This window comes from Salvia hispanica, chromosome 2 (genome assembly GCF_023119035.1).
Source record: "Salvia hispanica cultivar TCC Black 2014 chromosome 2, UniMelb_Shisp_WGS_1.0, whole genome shotgun sequence".
NCBI classification, from domain to species: Eukaryota; Viridiplantae; Streptophyta; class Magnoliopsida; order Lamiales; family Lamiaceae; genus Salvia; species Salvia hispanica.
Genome location: NC_062966.1, coordinates 18175833 through 18201098, shown reverse-complemented (window position 1 = coordinate 18201098; position 25266 = coordinate 18175833). Strand labels below are relative to the sequence as shown.

Sequence of the window (25266 nt, the reverse complement as noted above, 5' to 3'; positions counted from 1 at the left end):
ACTTATAAACTCCACTAATCGAATAACAAACAAACAAAATTCATATGCTTTTACTATAACAAGAGTTATCAAAATGCATCCATGAACAATAAAACACTTCGGGCCAAAATTGAGTAAAATAAAACATGTTCCAACATATGGGGTTAAACCAAAACAAACATCTAGACTGAAACACTAGCCACCACAACTTGAGTCCCACAGCAGCACCATACAGCAGCAAAGATGATCTGCATCAGACATGAGAGAAAATAAGTTTCAGATTTTTGGGTGAGCATTGATAACAAGGACGTCCAAGAATACAAGAACACACTTGCATTTCACAAAAATTAGAAACAGGAATAACAGTGTAACACAATAATAATATGAAGTCTACAAATGAACAGACAGTTTCAATGAAAGACCAAAAGGATGATGAAATGAACAATAGCATAATATTTTGGCTTAGCAACATAGAGAATGCGAGAAATTAGTAGATATCATTGAGCTAATATTTACCTTGATTTTACTAGCGTCTGTCTGTTTTGCCAGTTGATCTTTTGCCGGAAAACAAATGTTTAGGTTTGAGAGTTGGTATGACTCTGTCTGCTTCTCCTCTACGAGCCTCCTTGTTCCTGTTTTTGCTTGAACTTTTAGCAATCTTAATAGCCTTCTTTTTCTGAGCAGAATCTTTAAAGCCCTCCCCTGGTACAACTTCACCCGGTGGTCTGGACATAGACCTTGACCTAGACATAGATCTTGACTTCAACCGCATTTTCTTGTTTTGTTTATCACCATCAACATCCATAGACTCTACTCCATCAGTGGACCTCTCCCTCTTGCGGCCCCTAGATTTGCTGCGAGCTCGGTCAATAGCCATCGATGGATCAAGTCCAAGGGAAGATAGCTGTCTCCCCATTCTTTCAGATGTGAACTTTTTATCTTTATCGAATTTTCTGGGAACAGTTGGTCGGCTCTCGGCAGTACTCTTTTTAATTCTATGCTGTTGGATAAGTAAACTCTTCTTCTTCCTGATCTCTGTAAGTGCAGCCTGTTCTTCAGGGGTCAGCTCAGCCCCGTCCATCTCAAAATCATCATCTTCCTCCAGTCCTTGGAGGACACCTTCTTCTCGCTCCAACTCCTCAAGTCTCATTAATATATCCGGGTCGAGGAAGTCCGCCACATTGTGCCCATCAAGAATCTCTGGGATGATGTCCTCTTTCCATTCATCATGCGCAAGAATATAGCGCTTTTTCAAGCTAGCAGAGTACACACCAGCACCTCCATTCTCATTTTCAAGATCTCTCTCCAGCTTCCTCTCCTCCTTCTCAGCATCAACCTCAGCTTGCTTAGCTTTGGCTTCCAAAACAGCCTGGGGAATACAAGCAGGCCTTTCCTTCTGATCACGCGGCTTAGGCATGGCAACATGGAATCGGTTCAGACAGTCATTCAGCTTTTTGGACTTCATTTTCTGTTCCACCCGTTGATCCAATAGCCTCTCGCAAGCAGCATTCTTTACAGCTATTACTCCTTCCTCAGTCAAAGTACTCATAGTCAAGAGTACATTACTGCCATCAGTTGCCTCACCCCCTTGGCCTACTAGAGTTTTCATAGCTTCCGACTTCATCTCCATGACCAGTTTCATATCATCCTCAGAAAGCCCTTCCAATGCCTGCAAGTCAGTCTTGTTGCAGACGATAATCAGGGGTTTGTTCATGAACAAAGACTTGATGCTATCGAAAAGAGCAGCCTGCTGAGCAATGCTATATCCACAAGAACCAGAGATATCAAGGAAAAACAGCACAGCTGCTCTAAGATGTGCAAGAGCTGTAATGCTGCACATCTCAATGATATTCCGATCTTCAAACGGACGATCCAAAATCCCAGGAGTGTCAATCACTTGATACCTCAGATATTTGTAGTCTGTATGACCAACAAACAATGACTTTGTGGTGAAAGCATATGGTTGTACATCAACTTCGGCTCTCGTGATCTTGTTCATGAATGAACTCTTTCCAACATTGGGGTACCCACAGATCAGCACAGTTCTAGTATTCGGATCAATAGAAGGCAACCTAGCCATGTGCTGTCTTATCTGCTCGAGATAAGCTAAACTAGGGGTAACCCTTTTGATAACAGTACACATACGCCCAAGGGCAGCAACCTTCAGAGACTTACAGCGATAGAGAGAATCCCCATACTTCAATAGCCTGACATAGTCCTTGGCAATCTTTCCAATCAGGTTCCTTGCAGTATTAATTTGGCCCAGAGCAAGCTTGTAATGGTCTTTGTTATAAAGAACATGCAGCAAATCACCATAGAAAGGGTGGATGTCATTCAGCCGGGGGAAATCATCGATAATTGTTGACAGCTTTTCGTGAAAATTCTGCTGGGTGAACTTCACCTTGCGCATATAAAACTGCCGAAGACGCGAAATGGCATATCCCTTGTGCACTTGGGTTGGGGTTCGGCGTTGTGTACGAGAAAGAATAATATCGATGAACTCCTTCCCCGTGGGGACAACAGTAATCTTCTTGAAATTGTACTGAACCATGGCTTACTCTTTATCCTAAACAACATAACATTATGAGAATTCAAATCACCAGACAAACAAAACAAAACAAGCTAATTGATATAGCAAATAACACAAACAGAAGCAATAATAAAAATGAGTAAACTTGCAGAATAAAATCAGCTTATACCACTCTCTCACGGATAAATACGACTTGACACACAACTGCAGCAAAAATAACCATCGAGGCATGGATTACCAACCAATTAAAAACAAAAAGAAGCAACGGAAAATCAGCTAGACACAGAACAATCACTATAACCTGGCCAGGTAATTTCAATTTGTTGCAATAAGGCTCACCGAAATTGAATACGGAGTAATATCAACTGATTTCACTTACATAAATGAAACATCAAACAAAAATTAAATTTTCAATAAAAGTATAAAAACAGCAATTCAAATTAAACTAAAAACAACCTTGAGCAGCGTAGAAACCAAACAGGAAGACTTATTCCTGGAAACCAAGAAGAAAAAGCGAGAGGAGTGAGGATCTTACGGTGTTTGGAGATGGTGTGGCGGCCTCAGCAACAATGGCGGCAAGAAGAAGAGAGTAAGTTAAGGTGAGGCAGCAACCTAATGGGCTGGGCCTCTATTTTATACTAGTAGTAGGTTTTGCATTTTATTCCTCAATTAAAATATCATTGCAATTTATACATCAACTATCATTTCATTTGATAGTATTAAATAACTTTAATCTTATTTTTCATAATATCGTAATTAGATGTTTTAATTGTTTATTTAAATTGATAAAGGAGAGATGTCCTGAGCGCTCTGCAAATCTAATTCTCCATCGACATTATTCATACCCAAGCAGTTTCCTCTCAATGATTTTTTTCTCTAAAATTCATATTCCATTCCACAAAACATGTGCTTTTAGTTTCTCCTAAAACCAAAATTGCAGACATGTGAAACCCACAAAAATTTCTTATTCACTCTTGCCTATTGCCATAGATATTATTGCAATTAAATTTTTTAATAAAAGCGTTGTCGATAATTGATTCAGAAAAAAAGAGAAGAAAACACAAATTTGCGTGCATGGCAGAAAATATTGATTAAGCAACAATGAAGATAAATTTTGCGAGAATTCAGTTGAATCCTTGAATTCAATCAATGGGTAAAAGAAAGTTAACAAAAATTGAAAACAATAAAAATATGGAAATTACTCGCCTATTATTGGGGACTAGTATCACCCCGTGCATCTATTATTGGGGACGCCTATTATTGGGGACTAATATCACCCCGTGCGATGCACGACTATTTTATTTCTTCACACTTATTTCATATTGAGAAATAAGATAATAAAAATTTATCATTCAAAAAATAAAATCAAATAACTTTTAAAGTATAAAAAATTGTAAATATATAATTTTAAATTAAAGTTCAATATAAACAACTTAATAGAAATTCAATTTTAATAAAAGAGAAATAAAAATACTAATAGTATCTAAGTAAGAGCATGGCTGGCCTGAAATGATACAGCTTATACTTAAATTTAATATTTTGATAAATTTAGATGTGTAAATATATTTTAGTTAGATATAAGAAATTTAGAAAACATGTTATTTATACATTTTCAATCATGCATTTATATTTTTATCTAAATTACACATTAGCTTATTAATATTTTATAAACAAAGATCTTGATACAAATTGAAATACTATAATGAAAGATGATTATTTATACATTAAATACAAAAAAGTAATAATTCAAAAAATTAAAATACAATAAAACATATCATAATGATATTAACTATTGTAACCGCTAATTCCATGAAATTATATAGTGCATATTATATGTATTAATAAGTGCAATTGTGGAAATAAATATTGTAATAAATTCAATTATTATGTTAACGTATGAAGAAGCTTTCCCAATATTTTTCTATCAACAATCACTACGAATATTTTATTTCACACAACAAATTGTTACAATTACAAATTAAAAATTCAATATATACAATAATGCATATACTTATTTCCTCTTCTTCGCCCAACATTGTCATAACGTCGTCTTCTTTCATCTTACTACCTCTTCTAGGTTGCCTACTTGGCATATTGGTTATGGATGCAACGGGGCGAAGGAGCAGCGAAGCTAAGGTAGAGTGTTGTAGCAGGTGACTAAGCATTTTCCACCAAAAAAACGTTTAGACACAAATAACTTCTATTATATCGAGTTGAAGCACCTCAAATTCAATTGCACTCACGAACTTGATGTCTAGTCGAGAACCGAGCAACACAAATCACAATACTCCTATATACAATCTAATATTATATTGTTATTATATATAAAAAAAACATATACATGAGTAAAGTTGAAATATGGAATTCATCTACACCTCCATGTCTTTTATATACATGATTTGAGGAGATGAAGAATCATGTATTAAATCACCATTAAACTAATGGAAGTTATAAAAAATGAAAAATTAAAAGGGGTATTTATAATTTCAAATCATATTAAATGGATTAACGTAACAAATTATTATTCATGGTATAACATTGATTATTGGTGTAACTCACCTTCAAATTTATACCTATGACTCGTAGTGATCGAATAAAATTATAGAAATATTAATCTACACTAATCCAAATTTATATACTAAAAAATATCTAAGCTACTTGATCAAAACTCTGACGTATTTAGGGTTTAAAATAGCGTATCAACTACACCAAAGATCCGGGACTCTTGAACTGCACAAAAAAACTGCCCCTTTCAACTTTAACGCACAATAATATTCTACAAATTAATTTACCATAAATACGATTAGATGAAAAGGCGTCTTAAAAAACTGCCGTTGAAAATTTAAAGCATAATAATGATGGAAAATATAATAATTATTTCACAATTGATTTTGGGAAAAGTGAGAGAATGTAATTTGCACCTCTTTCTCATTGATAGAAACGGTTCTCCACTAAAAAATGATGCAATTATGTATTGATGAATAACTTAAGTTATCAATATTATAAATAAGGACAAAACTTATAAGTATTTCTAAATAACGCCAAAACTCGCTTTTTATATTAGTATAGATATAGATATCAATTCCGGTAAAAGAGATTAATTTCGTTGACCTTTCAAAATTTGTTATTAATTTCGCTGACCTTTCGTAATTTGGGATCGAGGCATGCGTATTTTTTAGGAGGGATTTCTGATTTTTTTTATCTTATTTCTATTACTCCCTCCGTCCCGGCTAAGATGACACATTGCTTAGCCGGCACGGGGTTTTAGGAGTTATTGGTTAAAGTGTTTAATTAGAGAGAGAGAAGGTGGGTGTAAGTATTAAAGTAGAGAGATAAAGAAAGATGGATATTTTAATAGGAGTGAGAAAAAGTGGTTGAGTGTATTAATTGGAGAGAGAAAGTTACCAAAAAAGGAAATGTGTCATCTTAGTTGGGACAAACTAAAAAGGAAAACGTGTCATCTTAAGCGGGACGGAGGGAGTATTTGCTAGTATTATTTTCCTTCAACCATTTATCAATTACCTAAATTACCCCCTCAAATATTTTACCTAAATTCTACAAAATCATAGATCCATCCGTTTCTACAAAGGATTTGTCCAGTTTTTTTTTTATATATTTTTCATACTTATATAATAAGGGGTGTGATCAATTGCTAACTTTCTTAAGTTGCTAACTTGTTAACTCATCAACGCAGTGTATTAAAAATGTCAACCGATGACATTAAAATGTCAACACATAATATTTTTGAACTTTAATATAATGTGTTGATATTATGTGTTTGACATTTTGAAGTCACCGTGTTGACATTTTTAATATACTATATTGATGAGTTAGCGGAGTTAGAGCATCCACAATGACAATAGGCCAGCCATAGACTAGCCACAAACTCCTCCTGCCACATCATCAGCACTAAAATTCTTCCTGCCACATCATCAGGACAAACAACTGGACAAGCAAAAGGCTAGCCATAGGCTAGCCACATCAAACAAAATTAAAAAAACAACTAAAAATTTACAGAATTAAAACACAAAATACGGAATTAAATTTACGACACATATAAGGGAAAATTCATTAATTTTATTTAAATATAAAAAAAGTACATTAACTAAAAAAATTACATAATAAAAAAACCGGGCTTCCACACACCCCACTCTACTCCTCGTCGCTGTCGCCGCCATCCTCGCCGCCACCCGGGACCCCCAAATCTGCGGCATCTGAGCCCGCGTCTGATCCCCCCAACCGTGCCGCGGGGCATCCAAATCGACCTGCATACTCTCGAGCATTGAGTGAAGAAACCTCTTCTCCACGGGTCAGTTGTCTCCCTCCATTCAGCTAAGATCTTGTGCATATGTTTACGCGTTTGTTGACGCGCGAAGAAGGCGAGCTTGGTAGACGACTTTCCAGCAGGGGGATGCCGACTGGACCTCCTGGGACCCCTGGGCGACTCCCCTCGCTGCTCGTTGCGCCCGCCTTTGACCAACCGGGCGAGTGCGGTGAGTAAACGATGGAAGGGACGGGAACTCCTGAACATCCTCGGGGAGGTCATGGGAACCGCCGCTGTAATCACCAGCATAGTTCAGCCGTTGCTTCTTCGGCCAACCAACATGGACACCCGCCCGAAACTTCTCGGAATCCATCAGCACCAGATAGCAGATAGCAGTTCCAGTAGGTGAATTCCTTATACATCCCCGACACAGGGAAGACTTTCTTCCATATCCTCATGCAGTCCTCGTCAGTTTGGCAACTGGTCTTCATGCGGAGGCGTTGGTGTACAAGCCCGCAAATCGGGAGACCGCAGCCCTGATTCGCTCCCACCCCTTCCGGCACTCCTCCCCGCTGTATGCCTTCCCATGCAGGCAATTCCTCTTGTAGGCTGCTGCAATTTTAGCCCACATGTTGACGATCCTCTAATTGTTCGAAACGAGGGGATCATCGCAAACAGACACCCAAGCCTTGGACAGTGCGACGTTCTCATCATCCGTCCACTTCCTCCGTGCCGGGCTGCCGCCATCAGCCGGCTGCGACGACTCGCCAACCACCTTTTTGCCCTTCTTCTTATTCTTCGGTGCGCCCCGACCCTGCCCCCGCCCCTGACCGACTCCCCTGTATCCCTGGGAGTGGCATCGTATCGATCGACTTGTTCCAACAACTCCTCTAAGGAGAAAGTCTCATCTCCAGTGAATTGAGTCTCCACTGGGGTCGATGTGTGGGAAGACGCAGTCAAAAAATCAAGACTGGGGCGATAGACATTGTCTCCCCCGGCGTCCCTTGCATCACGGGCTGCACCCCCGCCTGCCACCCCGGCATCATCTGCATCCCGACTCCCCAACCGGGCATCATCTGCATACTGGGTTGCATCCCTGGTACCCCCTGCCCTGCCTCGCGGCATCATCTGCATCCCCCCGGCTCCCATAGTACCCCCGGCTGCCATCCCGGACATCATCTGCTGCCAAGGGTACATGTTGTAGTACCCGCCCATTGGCCCCTATCCAGCTCCCACAGGTACCGTGGGAGTTTGAATCCCGCTCGTCGCTGGAGTAGACTCGTTGTTATTATCCATTTCGCGTTGTTGCTCTTGTACAGAAATTAAGAGAGAGAGAAAACTCGTTAAAACAAGTGGTGCGAATGAAAATGACGTGAAAATCGCGTATATATAGTGTTTTGAAAATTTAATTAAAAAAAATGCGCTGGCCGATCGCTCGTCGATCGCCAGACTACAATGGCGGCGAGCGCATCGGCCAGCGCTCGCCGAATTTCTCGCCGAAATGGCGCTCGCCGATTGCAATGGTTCGGCGAGCGGACTGGCCAGCGCTGGAAATCGGCTAGCCGTCGCTCACCAACCATTGTGAATGCTCTTAGCAATTTAAACAGTTAGCAATATAACACACCTCTATATAATAATATTGTAAGAAATATTATAAAATTGATGATTTGCATATCATTGTAGATCTCTGTACGTGAATAATTCTTTAGTCCATTTAAATAAATAATTTTGTTCAAGACAATTCCATACATCTCCGTACGTGAACAAGCTATGCTTTTAACTTTTAAGTGAAAGAAATAGACAATTTTTAATCGCATACCATCCAGAAACATGTATTCACTTATGACTTTTTAAAAAAAAAAATCCAAAAAACAACATATTTATATAGATGAGCAACCATCAAAACTCCTCTTCAACGATTATTTCGAACAGTGAAGGCGCTGTGAAGGAGGATGGAGACGGGTCTAGAGTAAAGAAAAGAGACAATAAAGGCGGTGAAGAGCAAAGGCGGCATGGAGGAGAGAGGAGAAGCAGGCTTCAAATAAAAAAGGCTGGTGGTTTGGAAGTGATTATAGAAACGTCACTGAATTTTAAGAAATTAGGTAAAATATTTGAGGGAGTAATTTAGGTAATTGATAAATGGTTGGAGGAAAACAATATTAAAAAGAATTAAAACAAGATAAAAAAAAAAAAAAATCAGCAATCCCTTATTCTGAAAAATATGCATGCCACAATCCCAAATTACGAAAGGTCCTAAATTTATTTAATCCTAAATTTTGAAAGGTCAGCGAAATGAATCTTTTTTTCCGAAATCTTTCATTTCGCCAGAACTTAACTGTATCCAAGTTTTTTTTTCTTCTTCTTCCGGCTGGGTTGAATCAAAGGAATTAGAAAGTCGGGTGATGATTTCTTCTTCTTCTTTCTGTTGGATTGAATCAAAAGGATGAGAAATTCGGTAGGGATTTCTTCTTTCTACTAGGTTGACTCGAAGGGATGAGAAAGTGAGTGAGGATTTCTTCTTCCCTCTAGTTGAATTAGACGGAAGCAAAAGCGGGTGAAGAAAGAGAAATTGATGACAATGAAAATAAAAGAGAAACATGGAAGGGAGGAGAAAGAGATAGAGAGGAAGTGAGGAGAGAGAAAATATACTCACGCTCAAGTGTCGCTCAAATAATATGCTCAACATATCATTTCTCACTGATAAAATATCATCTATGAATGCACAAATTAAAATTATTGTATGTTCCTATAAAGATCACTAAATTTTACTAATATATGTATGTAAAGTTATGGTGAATCCAAATATTAGAGCATCCACAATAAGAATAGGCCAGCCATAAGCCAGCCACTCTCTCTCTCTGCTACGTCATCAGCACTAAAAATCCACCTACCACATCAGCATTTTACTCAAATAGGCTAGCCTTAGGCCTGCCGCAATAAAAATAATTCAAAAACAACTTCATTTACGGAATTAAATTTAGGAGACATATACGGGAAAATTCATTCATTTCATTAAAAAAAGGTACATAGATAAAAAAAATACATGGTTTAAAAAAAAAAAACGGGCTTCCATACACGAGCCCCGCCGCTCTCTACTCCTCGTCGTCGCCTCCCGCCGTCCTCGCCGCCGCCACTCGGGGTATCTGAGCCCGCGTCTGAGCTCCCCACCAGTGCCCTCGTGGCATCCAAATCCACCTCGCATGTTCTCGAGCATCGAGTGGAGAAACCTCTTCTCCGTGGGGTCCGGTTGCGGCCTTCCACTCTTGGAAGACCTTGTACATCCGTTCCTCCGTCTTTGCACGCGAGAATAAAGTGTACGCGCGTGGGGGGGTGCCGAGATGACCTCCCCCGGGCGATAGGGGGGATCCTCCCCTCGCTGCCCGTTGCGCCCGCTTTGGCCAACCGGGCGAGGGCGACGAGTAAAGGATGGAGGGCCTGGACTCGTTGTTGTTGTCCATCGCTCGATATTTCTCTTGTACAAAAATTTAGAGAGAGAGAAAACTCGTTAAAACAAGTGGTGCAAATGAAAATGAAACTAAAATCGCGTATATATAGGTTTTCAAAAATTTAAAAAAAAAAAACGAAAATTGGGCGCTGGCCGATCGGCACGCCACAATGGCGGCCAGCGCCCTCAAATCGGTTAGCACACGCTGATTTTTTCGCCGATTCGCGGCTGACCGTTTCCAATAGTTCAGCTAGCCGACCGGCTAGCGACGCGAATCGGCTAGCCGCTATTGGAGATGCTATTATAGTACTACTATGAAAACTAAAGCCTAAATGTGTTGCATTAGATAAAAATTGTACTGTAAAAATCTAATCTATTTTGAGTCATTATATATACACGAATAAGACAATTATATGAATTAAATGTTCAACTGATATTTATATTATATACATACAAGGGAGCATTAGGACACATCCTTAATTAGAGTCACAAGGTACTTCCAATCTCGTGTTGCACGTGGTACTAAAAATTCAATATTATGAACACTAAAATGCAATATGCATTTGTGAAGTTGTATATGAATTTCCGCATATTGAATTTTAGTTATAGGCATATTGCATTTTATATTATTGAGTTTTGCATCATAAACCTAAATTGCATACAATGCAAAATAAATTATATATATAAATGCAATTCATCAATATATGTAATGCAAATTAAACAGTCGATGTCTAAAATGCAAAACTCCAAAATAAAAAATGCAATCTGCCTATAACTAACATGTAATATGCGGAAATCAATCTAAAACTTCCATAAATGTATATTGCATGTTTATGTTTACAATATTGCAAGTTACATGCAGTGGCGGACGCAGGATTTTTTTAGTGGGAGGGTCCAAATTATAGTTAACAATTGTTGCATATGGTATTATTGGCGTCACCAAAATAATTAAGAAATATATTTATTTTAAAATAAAAAATCTAATTTTCAAATTATATTTACTAATATTAATATATGAACTCTAAAGAATTACTCCCTTCGTTCCATATTAATAGATGCATATCTTTTCAGCACAGAGATTACGAAATACATATTTAATATGTGAAGTGGAAGAATAAAGTAAGAGAAATGAAGAGAGAATAAAGTAAAAGAGGTGGAAAAGTATGAGACAGAGCAAAATATAGAAATGACTTTACTATATTGGAAGGTCCCAAAAAAGAATACTAATCTATTTCCATAAAACGGAGGGAGTATTATTTTTATTTTAAGTTATAAATATCATTACTTAATATTTATACAAATGAAGAAGTAAAAAAATTTACTAAAGTAAAAAAATATAAAATAAACTAATTAAATAGTAACTGTGTAGCATCAAAAAACCACAAACAATGTCCAGCTCTAAAGTCGAACACTAACCTCAAGTTTCCAAGTCACAGTAGCCAACCAACTCTACTACATCTTGCATTAGTATTTTCTTCTATTATGAATATATCATACATAGTAATAATGAAAATAGTTGGGGGTTTCAAGGATCCCCCATGGCACCACTTATGTCCGCCCCTGGTTACATGTCACGCGGCTGCACGATGTTGAAAGTATATTATAACTTTAAAAATGGATATTTTTTAAGCACATCCATGTACATGGGTATATAATTAAAAAAAAACACATATATTAAATTTAGATCACTATGTGCGAATTAATCACAATAATAAAAGTGTTTAATTCAAAATCAAGTCAAACTTTATAAAATAAAATTATCAAGAGTACTTTAAAATTAAAGCTATCATGTGGGACTAAGTATACTTTAGAAAATAGTACTAATTACAAATTATTGTTTTGATAAATTATCATTAAAATTATGAATATATGTCAAATTATCATTAAGTATACTAAGTATACTCACACATTAGATACTCAACCATGAAATGACTAGTAAAAGTTATGAATTCTAAAGTTTATCTCAAATTTTCATTTAACAAAAAAAAAAATCAAATTTCATAGTGTGTTTTAATTTAACACACATGTGTTTTAAATTGATGACATAGTTAATTTGCTAAATATTTTGAGAAAATTAATAAAATTCATCAGTGGTGTTGTAAATGTTGAAAATTTAAGTTGACACATTAGATACTCACCCTAAATTAAACCTTGTACAAAAATGAGGAAAATATTAAAATTTACTCATTCCATCCCAACTTAACACGCGGAGCAAAACCATATAAAATCTCATGCTGAAAAACAAATGTTGCATAATTAATGGGACGAAAGGAGTATTATTTTTACTACCGCAGAGTTTTAGAATTGCAGGACAAAGTACAATTTTCAAGCAAATTACCTTCTTTTCACACACTTTGAAGACAATATCTCAGCACATTGTTGTGAGAAAGTTAATGCACTAACTTTATATCCTCTATAATGTAGTTACTGAATACAGTACTATATATAATTCTTTTTTGTTTACTGACAAATGACAAACCAAACTATAATTAGCTTATCCAAATAGCCAATTTCCAACACAAATTTTGTTAGTAGTACTAGTATAAAACTGTGTATAGAGGAGAGATTTGTGGGTAACGTTTTATAATTACTGAGAAATTTTGACAAGCATCCATGTTGCATAAAGACCTAGCTAGTTCAAGATCATGCATCTAAAACTGAAAACTAAAAGCCCTTTGCCACTGATACTTTACATTCCACTTTAACATATTAACTGTTCAAAATTGCAACAGTAGATGATACAGAGGCAACCAATAAATCCAAGAAAATAAGAAAATGCCAATAAAAAATGCAAAATTGCGTTAGGAAGAAGAAGCGCAAGGTTCTTGTCAGTCGAAGTTATTTATCGATCTCCTCCTGAATCTGTCCCTCTGCAGCCACATACCAAACCAGATCAAAATGATGTAGCTTTCATAACTAAATTGATTAACAGTAAGAGGATTAACAGATTACCAGCAAGATCTACAGCCAAGTTAGCCAGGGTATCGGCCTCAGAATTTAAGTCCTTTTAAGAAGATAGAAATAACGAGTTAATCTCAATCATGATGATATAGCAGGTAGTTGCACTACGCAGATCGTGTCGTTGTCTTGAACTTACCCTTAAAATGTGAATAATCTGGAACGAGAGAAATCTATCCTTCAATTTCTTAGCCTCATCAAACAAGCCAGATATATTTTGGTTTTTGACCTTCCACAATCCCTGAATCTACCAGAGAAATCATAGGTTTCATGCCTCGTAGGCAAAGATAAACGAATGAAGGAAGCTATGCTAGACCAAAAAGCATACTAAAACAAACATGCTGCAAGGATCTAAACCTCTTAATGCTGCAAAGACCTAAGACATACATGCTACAATGATAGATTACCATCAACTAAAAACATTATCCAAGTTTTCAGCTGCCCAACAATTTAAAAAAGCCCCTATATGTTCAATTTAACATTACATTATGACTAATACTTGTAAATATGAAGAAAAAGAAAAAGAAGAAAGTGAAAATGGGACACAGAATGTTTTGAATAAAGCGGGCCATAAACAAGGAACTGCAGTTATCATTAGTGCAACAAATTGGAGAAAAAGAGCCAGAATGACTATTTTCCCTAGCCCCTGCTCAGATATAGAAATTCTTACTCATTAACATTTAACAGGGACATATACCTGCATGCAAACAAGTTTGGAGTCACCTCGAACTCGAACACTTGTAAAACCTTTTGTGAGTGCATATCTTAACCCAAGTATAAAGCCGCGATATTCAGCAAAGTTATTGGTGGCAACGCCTAAGCCTTCACGTAGCCTGCAAATCTTAATATGTGAAAAATGTCAATCTCATTACCAGAGCAATAAAGACATACAACCTCTCAACAGAGCAATCTACTCACCAAGTTTCCATCATCAGATCGCAGTACAGCTCCAGCCCCTGCTTGACCCGGATTTCCCTTTGAAGCACCATCAAACTCGATAGTACATGACCGCTGTGAAGGACACATAGATAACTTTTTAAGCACAGAAACTTGTGCTTATTATTTTCAACATTACTATATCTTTTACTATGAATTGAGTGACACTTTATAAGTAGACAAGCTTTTATATTGAAACTAATTAAAAAAGAAAGTGTTATGAGTACTATGAATTCCAACCATATGCCACTCACACAAACTGATTGATTCTGGTCAACTCTATAAGGGTCTAACTTAAAATGCTTTGTTAATGCATCGCTTGCAGTCAAGACGGGTCCAACAGCCTCCTGCAAATTGAATGCAAACAAACCAGTGCCTAGTTAAATTTCCAATCAAACTGATCATATAAATGAAAACACTTAAAGTTGTGTTCAGGCTAAAAAGACCCTCACTGACTATGTTAAGCCAATAGAATACTTAATAATACACACAAACTAATGCATACAAAGAACACCATGGCCATTTCCAATCTCATGCATAACAAGAAGTTCTCAACTTCATTTATCAAGAGCATATCCAAAAGAAAATGATCAATATGTTTTTCCTCCGATTACAAATTTTGGTTACATAGAGAGTAGGAGATCTTTTATACAGTATTCAATTGCATTGCACTCATGGACCCATGACACTTCAAACTTGAATTTTAACTTATCTATGAATTAAAAAGTGCAGATAAATCCAGCTCATTCACTGAAAATGAATTGGAGATTGGTAAACATCTGACTTACCCCATATTCTGACCACATAGGTTCCTGTGGCCTCTTCTTTGACACAGGTTCACTAGATGTTTCACCTCTATATGAGGCAGGCTGCAGAGTGAAGAATTCAATCTTTGTAAATATCTCAACTATTGGTGTGAGCATTTTAACCAGACAGTAAAATAAAAGACAATGTTGGAACTCAAGAAGAGTAAGTTTCCTTCCTTCACAACTTTTTTATTTGCCCACAAGATTTTATACCATCTTTGAGTTTGTTGCATTTACTATCTATGATTTAAGAGGGTATTTGACTAGAGTTTATTTCAAGGAATATATAAACTCTGACATCTTAAAAGACATTGTTTTACCTTATAGTATGTCAGAACTCAGATCTAATCTAAAAGATAGGTTACAACTTGTTGGAGCGGTCGAATGATTTAACTTAATCTATATCTATTTAGTGAAACGCATTGCCTCTGGAAAAGAAAAGTACTACCTCCGTCCACGAAAATTTGTCCCATTTTTCCATTTCCGTCCGTCCCCCAAAATTTGTCCCATTTCACTTTTACCATTTTTGGTAGTGGAGCCCATATTCCACTAACTCATTCCTACTCACATTTTATTATAAAACTAATATATAAAAGTAGGACTCACAATCCACTAACTTTCTCAACTCACTTTCCATTACATTTCTTAAAACCCGTGTCCGGTCAAACCGGGACGAATTTTCGTGGACGGAGGTTGTAGTACTTTTCCTGCCTGAAATTGCTTTTCATAAATGTAAAACGTTATTCTCTTATCCTATCAACTATCAAAATAACAATACATTATACCTGATAACTATCAATATATGTTGCAATATAAATCCCACAAACTATCACTAATAATACTGTTTGTCTCCCAAAAGAATTATACACTTTTACACTTTATTATTCAGATAATAAACATATTGTATTTTCACATTTCACACTATATTGACAAACACATTCTTAACTTAACCCTACTTTGGTATATTTCCAAAAGGAAAGAGTCTTATACCTATCAGTTTCAGAGAGGTAAATGACAATTAAATTTCATAATTTAGCAACATGCAGGGTTGAACTATGTATATAACAGCAAAAAATTGAAAATAATCACACTGTTTCTACAAGTTTCAGTAGATGAGAAAGAGCAATATTACCAACGGTATAAGAGTGCCAAAAAGTTCTTCAGTAAGATCAGAAGCTCTAATGGAGTAAAGAGCATTCTTAAGCCCACTAGACATGAGATGCTTCTCAGTGTCTTTGGGCATGTTATAACCTTTGTATGCACTGACAGGAGGATCGCATATCTGATAGGAAATAAAGAAACAAGTGAGTTATTTTTAATGATGCCCAACAATATCAATTACAACAACAGTTTCAATTGCTTCCAACCAAATCGTAGCCATGGCAACACAGTTTGGGTTTGAATTCAAATTTGAGATATATAGTTTCAACCATGGAAAAGGGAAGTGCAGTTTTCTGGAAGATATATCCAAAAAATAGTTTAAAATTTTTAGCAAACCACATAAGTTGGATGATTGAAAAGGCATGATTACACAAGATGAAACCATATATGACAAGTCTACAATAAAGTGGGGATAATTAGAACCAAACAGTGAACAAAAATTGCATCAAGTTTTAGGAATCACTGCATAATTATATAGCCAAATAGAAAAGAAATATGCAGAAATTTAAGTCAATGTCAGAGAACTTGTGATTACCGAGGTTCCAACTTGAGCTTGACAATCACTTAAGCTTTTGTAAACCCCAACGAGATCACCCTTGCGAAGAACAAAAAAGGCTTCCTTGTCGTCCTTCATTAGTGGTTTAGACTCGAGTTTCCCCTTACGGGAACTACCTCCCCCCAACTTTTTTGATGAATAGCTCTGACACTGAAGCCTTGTAAACAACAATTCAAACTTCACTGTCCTAGCACTAGAATTCTGCAAGCTTGCTCCCCATGAATTAAAAAGAGTTTTGCACGATGGGCTTGTAGTAATGAAATGCTTAGTTCCCGGGAATATTGATGGACCACATGCACGAAACAAACCGATCATTACAGTTTATCTCCCTCCAGTTCTCAAGATTTTCTGAAAAAAAAGATCCCTCTCCTCATCAAGAAATCCATAAAAAAAAAAAAAAAGGGAGGCAGGATACTGCAATGAGACACACATGCCTAATGTCACTATAGCATTTCAGTCAACCAGACATCTCAAATTCATTCAGAAGTAAGACAAACACAAGAACAAATTTTGGGCCAATTACTGGGGCGTTCAATTAGCCCCTGTTTACATGCTGAAACCACAAAGTTCAAAACCTTCATACAATAAAGACAATTCCTTTATTGTGGAGAAGCTATACAACACTGCTATTTCTGGTGCATCAGTTGAAGAAATAAAAAAAACAGATTAAGCAGACACAAAGATAGCATAAACTCTTCATTCAGCGATAAATAGTATAAGAGCGATCAACTTACAGAGTTTCCGTATCTCCTACTTGAAGAACCAAACTTCCCCAACTTCTGAACAAAATTGAAGCTTCTCATCAACCAAAACATACAAATAACAGAAAGCAAAACCCAGAAATAAAAAGGGCGAATAAACACAAAATATGTATGATACCGTATCAATTGTAGAGAAAATAAAACATCAAGTAGCGCAGCAAGATTAGCGAAACCCTTCCTGTAACAAGTGAGGTTAGCAATAGCATGAGAGGGGGAGGGGGAAAGGTATAGGTAGGGGGTGGTGTAGGAGTAGGGTAGGGGAAAAGGGTGGTGGAGCTGAGGTTGTACGGAACGGGTGGGGGGAGAGTCAGCAAGTTTGTGGACGGAGGTGAGATTAGGGAGTGGGTGGGGGGTGGATGGGAGTTGGGTTTTAGGTGTGATTTTAATGAAACCAATGAAAATCAAAGTTTGTTTTATTTTTTCGAGCTTATTCACCGCCCAATCCACCCCCAAGGCTCAAACTGTTTTCTTATCTTCAACTTTCATTTTTACTATTTTATGCCATTATCCCACTTTAGGACATTTTCATTTTTTCTGCTCAAGGTTATAATAAAATTTACCAAAATTAGGTCATGTATATCGATTTCTTATTTTAGTAGAGAGATTTCAGAATATGTAATTAAATTGGATCATCTTTCAATTTTTTGGATTAAATAAGATGATTGTTTTTAAATATAAAATCAGGGCATGCAAATCTTTTATTATTTTAAGGGATTATTGCATTTTTCTCTTATTTTTCTAGCACAAATTCATGAACTGCCCAGCGAAATACTTCAGTATTTGGGATCTAATTCGCACCTCTATCAAAAAATGTGATATCAGAGCATGCGAACCTTTTCATTTATTATAATTTTTGCAATTTTCCTCTTATTTTATTATTCTTTTCACATAAAAAATTTACAAGAATTAACCAAATACTTCCACAAAATACTTACACAAAAGCAGGATTAAAAAAACTCATCTTAAGTCCAACTATAAGAAACTAAGTAGTAAGCGCAAATATGAGATTCAATTGGATCCCAAATACTGAAATATCTTGTTGGATAGTTTGGTCAATTTTTGTATTTTGTGATGAAAATAATAAGAAAAGGAAAAATAAGAGAAAAATGCAATAATCCTCTAAAATGAAAAATTTGCGGACCCATATTCTTAAATCTCTCATTGTTGGAGGGGATGTCTATATTGAGTTGACTCTTTTTGTAACGTGATTCTTGAGGTTTTAAATGGTCCCCTTCCACCGTTGATCTTGAATTGATATTGAAAAAATGATTAATTGTTTATGCAATTGCAAATTAGCATGAAATTTTATGCATAAATACCTTGTTGTATCATGTAAACTTGGTGTGTGTAAATGTAGGCATCTTGTTTCTTTGACCGAGTGAATTTCACATTTACTGAGCTGAAAATGGAATACAGAGTCGAATGCTCAACCATGTCCATCAATCTAAGCTGGAAATATACTGAGCAGTAAAGATAAAGGTCGAATGAATTCAACCACATTTTGCAATATAAACCCAAAAACAACTCTCCATTTCTGAACGAGTTGCAACAGAAATTATCTCACATTCTTGAAAACACAAAATTCTTGTTCACGAGTGTCATTTGTTATCTACTCTCTTCCTGTACAGTCGAAGCAGCAGCTGCTCCATATTTTGAAAACACGCCTGAGAGCACCGCTTGCTCTCTAACTTTCAACCTGCATTTTGAAAAAAATGTTAGCAAGGAAACAAGAACGTTTACTGCTCTCGTGCTTCTGTATAGTATTAGGGAGGTTTACTTCTTAGCAGATCCCGGTATGTCTAGGGTTGGAACATTGGGTTTCACTCGTCTTGATGCCACCTTTTTCGGATGCTTCTTTGTTTTTCTCATCTCCTTTTTCTCAATAGCAGGATCTTTTCTTTCTTCCGGTTCATCAGCTAACTCAGAGCCAGTGGTGGTTGAGGCGTCACTGATCCCTCCATCATCTTCTTCCCATTGTCCAGACACATCATGCATCTTCTCACCCGCTTCATTAGCTACACTCTCTTCCGATGAATGCAGCAGTGAAACACTGATCTCTTCATCGGAGTTGAGAATGCGTTGTTGTTGAAAGGGGCCCTTACTACTACCATCAACTGATTGATCAAATTCAGGCTTTGGCAGCTTTAGTTTCACCATCTCACATTTTATCTGCTTTTCAACCTTGCCGAAGGCTATGCTTTTACCTGTGAATTTCTGCATAAATCTAGCAAAACACAACAACAAGTGCAGCCAACTGAATATTTTCATATATATGAAAACTCAAATTACATATGCAAGTCTGGTAGATGTACCTATGTGCCTCGTCCTCCTTCTTGAAGTCGACAAAAGCAACCCCTTTGCAAACTGGATCCCTTGTTTTTTCATTTCCAGAAACTACTGGGATTATATTTACTATTCCAGGAACTCCTTGAAATGCTATTCGTAAATCCTTGTGAATGTTCTTCTTCTTAGGGAGATTGACCAAACGCACTCGAAATCCATCAAAGAGAGGCTGAGGTCCTGCAGAAGCCGTGCACGTTTTGTTATTCTACAACAAAATGCCATAAACATGCAGAAAAGATAAGTAAGGTGCCTTTGCAACATAAGGTAGTAACTAGATAGTAAGTTCTCAAACAAATAGATATGGTCGATATTGGTCGAGCTGCACACTCATAGGGATGAACCACTAAACCAGCTCCCGGCTCATACAAGCTATCCAAGAAATTGGGTACAAATTAAGCATCCTACTCGATCGACGGCATTCGCTAAGTGAGCCAAGTAAGCATAAACAAGCGAGGCACAACGGTTAAGACACCAAAACTTGTGCTGCTCAAATTCTTTCTTATCAAATCAAGACACAATCCAACCAAACATACAAGTAAGTATTCGACTTATACCTTAAACAAATGTACAAACAGTTTAACTGCAAAAAAATTAATCTTTTTCAGCCCTCCCACTTCTCCAAAAACATCTCAAAACTAGTGTGCAAATCAAGCTTCTCAATTTACCCAATGTCAAAACATGAAGAAATCAAATATTACAAAATTAAAATCCCCAAAAATGGCAAACCTTTCTCTTTCTTGGGAGTGGGTTTGAGTGAATTTTCCTTGAGCTTTTTCAGGTTTGCAAGCTGGGCTACCCTACTCTGCTCGATTTCTTCCATCAACTTATCCTCAATTGAAGTATCATACACTTTGCCTTCGCCGAAACCACGCGGCCGCCTCTCAAGCCACTTCTTCATATCCCTCAAAGGAACAAAGACGTCATCATCCTCATCGCCGTCTTCAATTTCAGTCGAATCAACGAATTCGCCGTCAAAATCTTCGTCTTCGAATTCGAATTCGTCAGCTTCCTCCTTTTCTTTCACGATATAGCCGCCGCCGCCTTTCTTCTTGGTTTTCAAGGCGTTGCAGCACAGCTCAGTTCGCGTCTTTGCTAGAACAGCTTCCAAGTTGAGGTGGGTTGAATACGGGAAGTGGGATTTGGGGGGAACTTGAAGATTGTTTGTGATGGGATTGTGCTGTAACTTGGCAGGAAATCTTCCAAGGCTCAGCATTTCTTCCACGCGATTCTCTCAATTACAAGCTCCAATGGATTTCACACTTCATAGAGTCAATTTCAGATAAGGAAAATCTGTTTGGACGCACTGAATGGGCCGGTCCGTCAAATAATTACTTTATTTAGGCCCATATAAATTCTCTTTGATATACACCTCTCTCGAAAATAATGGCCCAATTATTATTGGATATTGAATCTTAAAAAGTGTTTACTTTGATTAATAGGAATACCATGGATTTAATAATTCAAATTAATTTATACTAGTATATTTCTGATAGATAGGTTAGTTTTGAATTTCTTTCATCATTTTATCATTTAAATACTCAATCATCGTTCTTATGTTTTCTTAATCTATCATAATAATTAATTTATGTCCCCTCAATATAAGTGACTACCATTCGTTAGTGGGAACTAGCTTTACCGATTCTACTTCAATATTACTATCAAATTTTATTTCAATTGTGATTGCACATATATATAGCTAGCTAGTCATAAAATGAGGATTTGATTGAATCATATTATAGACTTCTAGACGGCCCAAATAATAATTACTAATCCTTAATTCGATTTGACAAGTTTTGTCGGAATGGCTCCAATCAGTCGTTTTCTACAGTTGCATTAAAAAAATAATCGTATCGACCGTGACAATCACTGTTCATATGTTAATTTATGAGTTAATTAGTGCAGATTTATATACTTCTTATAACCAATAGTGTAACATGAGGTGTTGTTTAGTCTAGTGACAATAGCATATTTATGTGAATAAATTATTTTTCTCATAAAATATCACTAACAAATTATAATAACTAGATACATTACTTTGCAAAAGAAAATTAATAGCATCTCACCCAGTTTAAATAAACCATATATATAGTTGAATTTAGGAAATTGGGCTCAGAAGGCCTAAAAGTTCTCGATTGAGTATACTTATTTTTTTAGTGCAGTTAATTAATTTTCATTGCAAAACAATTTCTTTATACATGCATGAAATACAAATATATTGTCACTTTCTCATAGTAAGAAGATTTGATGTTAACCAATCCCTATAATTACTGGAGCGGATAAGCTTAGGGTTTATTGATTATACAATCAAGCCAAATAATTGACACTTAGCAGAGGAAATGTTAAGAGTTAAGACAAGAGTTGTGCCGAATAACAAGAATGAAAACACCACTTTCACTATATTTTTGGTTGTTAGCATAATTGTCCATTTCCACATTTTGTTCTAATATTACCGATTTCTGGTCAAACAAACACACTTAATTATCATTAAAACATGGATATCTTATATTCTCTTCAAGAAAAGACATCATTTTGAGCTTATGTTGAAAAGTTCTGTATTGTCTATTTTCCTTTGGAATTATATAGATTCATATACAATTTATTCATAATTTAATAATTACATACTAATTTGGAATCAAATCACAAACCTCCAATTCAGTGGCATCATGCTACCTTGATTTTTCCAATGTTTTTTTATATAAGCAGCCACCTATAAATAATAGAGACATTATACATTCATCTAATTATAAATTTTAAACTTTGTTTGGACTTTAGTATTAGTCATCAGACTTGAAAAAGCGACAAAGATACATGCATCAAGGAATTCGAGATTGACTATACATGTGTAATAAAAATTTTCACTGATGTGGAAATTGAATAATGACTTTCGTATAAAATTGTATTCGCCACATGTGTAATAAATTTACCTTGAATAATAATTTAAGTGATGAATTATACAAAGTGAGTGCATATTAATTATTTTATATCTACCCACCATGCACTACAAGTGGCTTTAGCTATATAGGTCGAGATTAATTAATGGCTTCAATTAAAATGTTAAAATTATTATAAATAATCCCCCACTAATATGGATACTGGATTCAATTTATAGTAATAATTTAATATATAAAAATGGCTCTTTAATTTTGCCACAAACTTGTAGTCCAGTACTATCCTTCACTCATATAAGGATTAGAGATGAGGGCTCAATTTTATTGTTATTTATGATTAAAATTGTTAGATCTTGCATTGGACCTACACCACCCAATTGCAAAGCTCTACTCCACCAAATCCGGCTCTCAAGGATAAATAGTGACAAGCTAATACTCTCTTAGACCAAATAATGGAAAATAGGAAATGGGAAAAATGGGAAATGCACAACGCACAAATATAACAGTGACCATTAAGGTTTTGTCAAAGTGCAATAATGCAATGTTGAAAAACATAAAGAGGAGTGATATTGATCAAACCATGTGAGAAGTGATGCAAATGACACTTCCACTTTGCAATACACATATGGGGAATTCAAATAAAATCATTTTTCGGTTATGAAATTAAGAAGTATATTTAGTCATTAGATGATAAAGATCTAATTAAGGATGTATCTCTCTTGCTGAGTGATGCAGACCTTGTTTTAAAATTTGGAGGAGACAAAATTTTTATTTGTTGGAGTGTAATTAAATTTTACAGCAAATATATTTATTTTTGACACGTTAAATGCATGTGTTTTTACGTTCTCAATAATAATAAATTGGGCATGCTATAGTAAAAGTATAGTATGCATACATGATTCATATATTGTGTCACAAAGCATAGAATTATGGAGGTGTGTTAGAAAACAAACTCAATTTGGAGATGCATATGCATATCCCACATCCAGCAACACCCCATCTCTCTTCCTCAGGATATGGGCACTATGCTTTATTCATGGGATGTTGACTACATTTCTATTTTCATTATTGCCTTAAATTAGTGCCATTTTGAACCACTATAATTTGAGGATTTTTGTTTGTGCATCAATGTATTGGTATGGAATTTTCAATCCAGAGACTAGTATAACAAGATGCAAATCGAGATCATTTTCGATATACCACGCATTAATTGGACATATGCTAAAGAAGGGGTCAAGCAAAATGTGTTTTAAACTTTGACTAGTCTAAAAATAAGTTTTGATTAACTTGATTTGTATATGGACATGAAAGTAATTGAAGAATTATATATATGAATGGGCAATAAATTGAGGTGACAGATAATGTGCTAGTAGGTTAGCAATATATAGTTGAGATATGCGATGAGTATTAATTGAATTAGGCAGAGGTAGAAATGTTTGTAGTCCCCACATTTTGGGCAGATTTTCCTTTCTCCATGTATATTTATTCTTATTTATTTGGTTCAACTTCAGTTGTTGGTGGGAAGGGCACCATAATAATTTTATTTCTTCATGGATTTAATTGGCAAAGAGAAAAATATGAGAAAGGAAAAAGAGAGAAAATTCGTGGGGTGTACTAGATGAGATAAAATGTAATTTATGTTCCATATTAAGCTTATTGATTTAATTATAGTGCACAAACTCGTCACGTTTTCGTAAGTGAAATGAGACTTTTGTCATGTATAACACTAGAAAAGTTGGAAACATATATGGTGTAAATAGTGACTTAGATTGACTATACATATATAGTTGAATTGATCAAAATCTTTAAAATGTAACCCTTCCACATTCCCACTAATTTTGTTATGTAAAATATAAATTTAATAATTGGAAGCGTAATTCTATCTTAGTTTACCCATGCGCACAAGATTTACTAATTCAAAAATTGGAAGCGTGACTTTATGATAATATAAATTAAAGTCATGCTCTGAATCAAATATAGGAGTACGTATTTATTAAATAAAAAAAAAACGATTATAAATAAATAAAGTCAGACGGCAACATACATGTATATTAGCTTGTTCACCTAATCATGTTGCAGGTCACACGAGTTATCGTGTAGCTTAAGTTCATTTACCCCATATTTAATGTTTATTTTTTATATTTAAATAATATAAATAACAATCTATGGGTGGATACACTTATGCTCATAAATAAATGATCATTACCATCACATTAATTATATCAATTTAATTATACATTTATGATAAAGTAATAAATTGTCTTAATTACATCGCTGGATTGAAAAAATTAAACCACATACTATAAATTAAAATACCAATTCATAATTAAAGTACGTCCAAACTGAAATGAAATATTGAAAATCATGAAAAATACATATATATACTTGAACAACGAGTGCCTTGAGCACCAAATTTGAATGAATAACTACATATTTACGATCAATAAATTAATCACGACTGATTGATCATATCAAGGGTGTGTTTCATTGTAAATTTATTACTCCCTCCGTCCCACGTTACTTGAGTCACTTCTCTTTTGCACTCGTTTTGAAAAAATAATAATAAATAATTAAAGTGAAGAGAAAATAAAGTAAAAAAAACAATAATATAGTTAAGACTCTTCTCTACATTACTCTCT

General features: G+C 35.7%; 3 protein-coding genes across 6 annotated transcripts; all 3 read right to left on the bottom strand.

The window, feature by feature from the left end:
- Positions 1-23: 23 nt before the first annotated feature.
- On the bottom strand, positions 24-3131 carry LOC125205000 (nucleolar GTP-binding protein 1-like). The gene is made up of 3 exons (XM_048103777.1): positions 3045-3131; positions 496-2545; positions 24-227 (listed from the first exon to the last, which is right to left on the bottom strand). The coding sequence occupies exon 2, from the start codon at positions 2528-2530 to the stop codon at positions 506-508; it is 2025 nt and encodes a 674-aa protein (XP_047959734.1). The 5' UTR covers positions 2531-2545; positions 3045-3131; the 3' UTR covers positions 24-227; positions 496-505.
- Positions 3132-12876: 9745 nt separating this feature from the next.
- Positions 12877-17751, bottom strand: LOC125205002. 4 transcript variants are annotated; one of them, XM_048103780.1, is made up of 11 exons: positions 17515-17751; positions 17370-17414; positions 16615-16983; positions 16051-16200; positions 14901-14981; positions 14353-14459; positions 14095-14187; positions 13874-14009; positions 13316-13423; positions 13171-13222; positions 12877-13088 (listed from the first exon to the last, which is right to left on the bottom strand). In XM_048103780.1, the coding sequence occupies exons 3-11, from the start codon at positions 16948-16950 to the stop codon at positions 13057-13059; spliced, it is 1095 nt and encodes a 364-aa protein (XP_047959737.1). In that variant the 5' UTR covers positions 16951-16983; positions 17370-17414; positions 17515-17751; the 3' UTR covers positions 12877-13056. The 4 variants fall into 4 exon arrangements, with proteins under 4 accessions (XP_047959737.1, XP_047959738.1, XP_047959740.1 ...); XM_048103781.1 differs by having other exon boundaries at positions 17370-17411; XM_048103783.1 differs by having other exon boundaries at positions 16615-16792; positions 17515-17749.
- A 1113-nt stretch (positions 17752-18864) lies between these two features.
- Positions 18865-20979, bottom strand: LOC125203220. Its single transcript, XM_048101530.1, has 4 exons — positions 20466-20979; positions 19709-19916; positions 19174-19620; positions 18865-19092 (listed from the first exon to the last, which is right to left on the bottom strand). The coding sequence occupies exons 1-4, from the start codon at positions 20950-20952 to the stop codon at positions 19002-19004; spliced, it is 1233 nt and encodes a 410-aa protein (XP_047957487.1). The 5' UTR covers positions 20953-20979; the 3' UTR covers positions 18865-19001.
- Positions 20980-25266: the final 4287 nt, after the last annotated feature.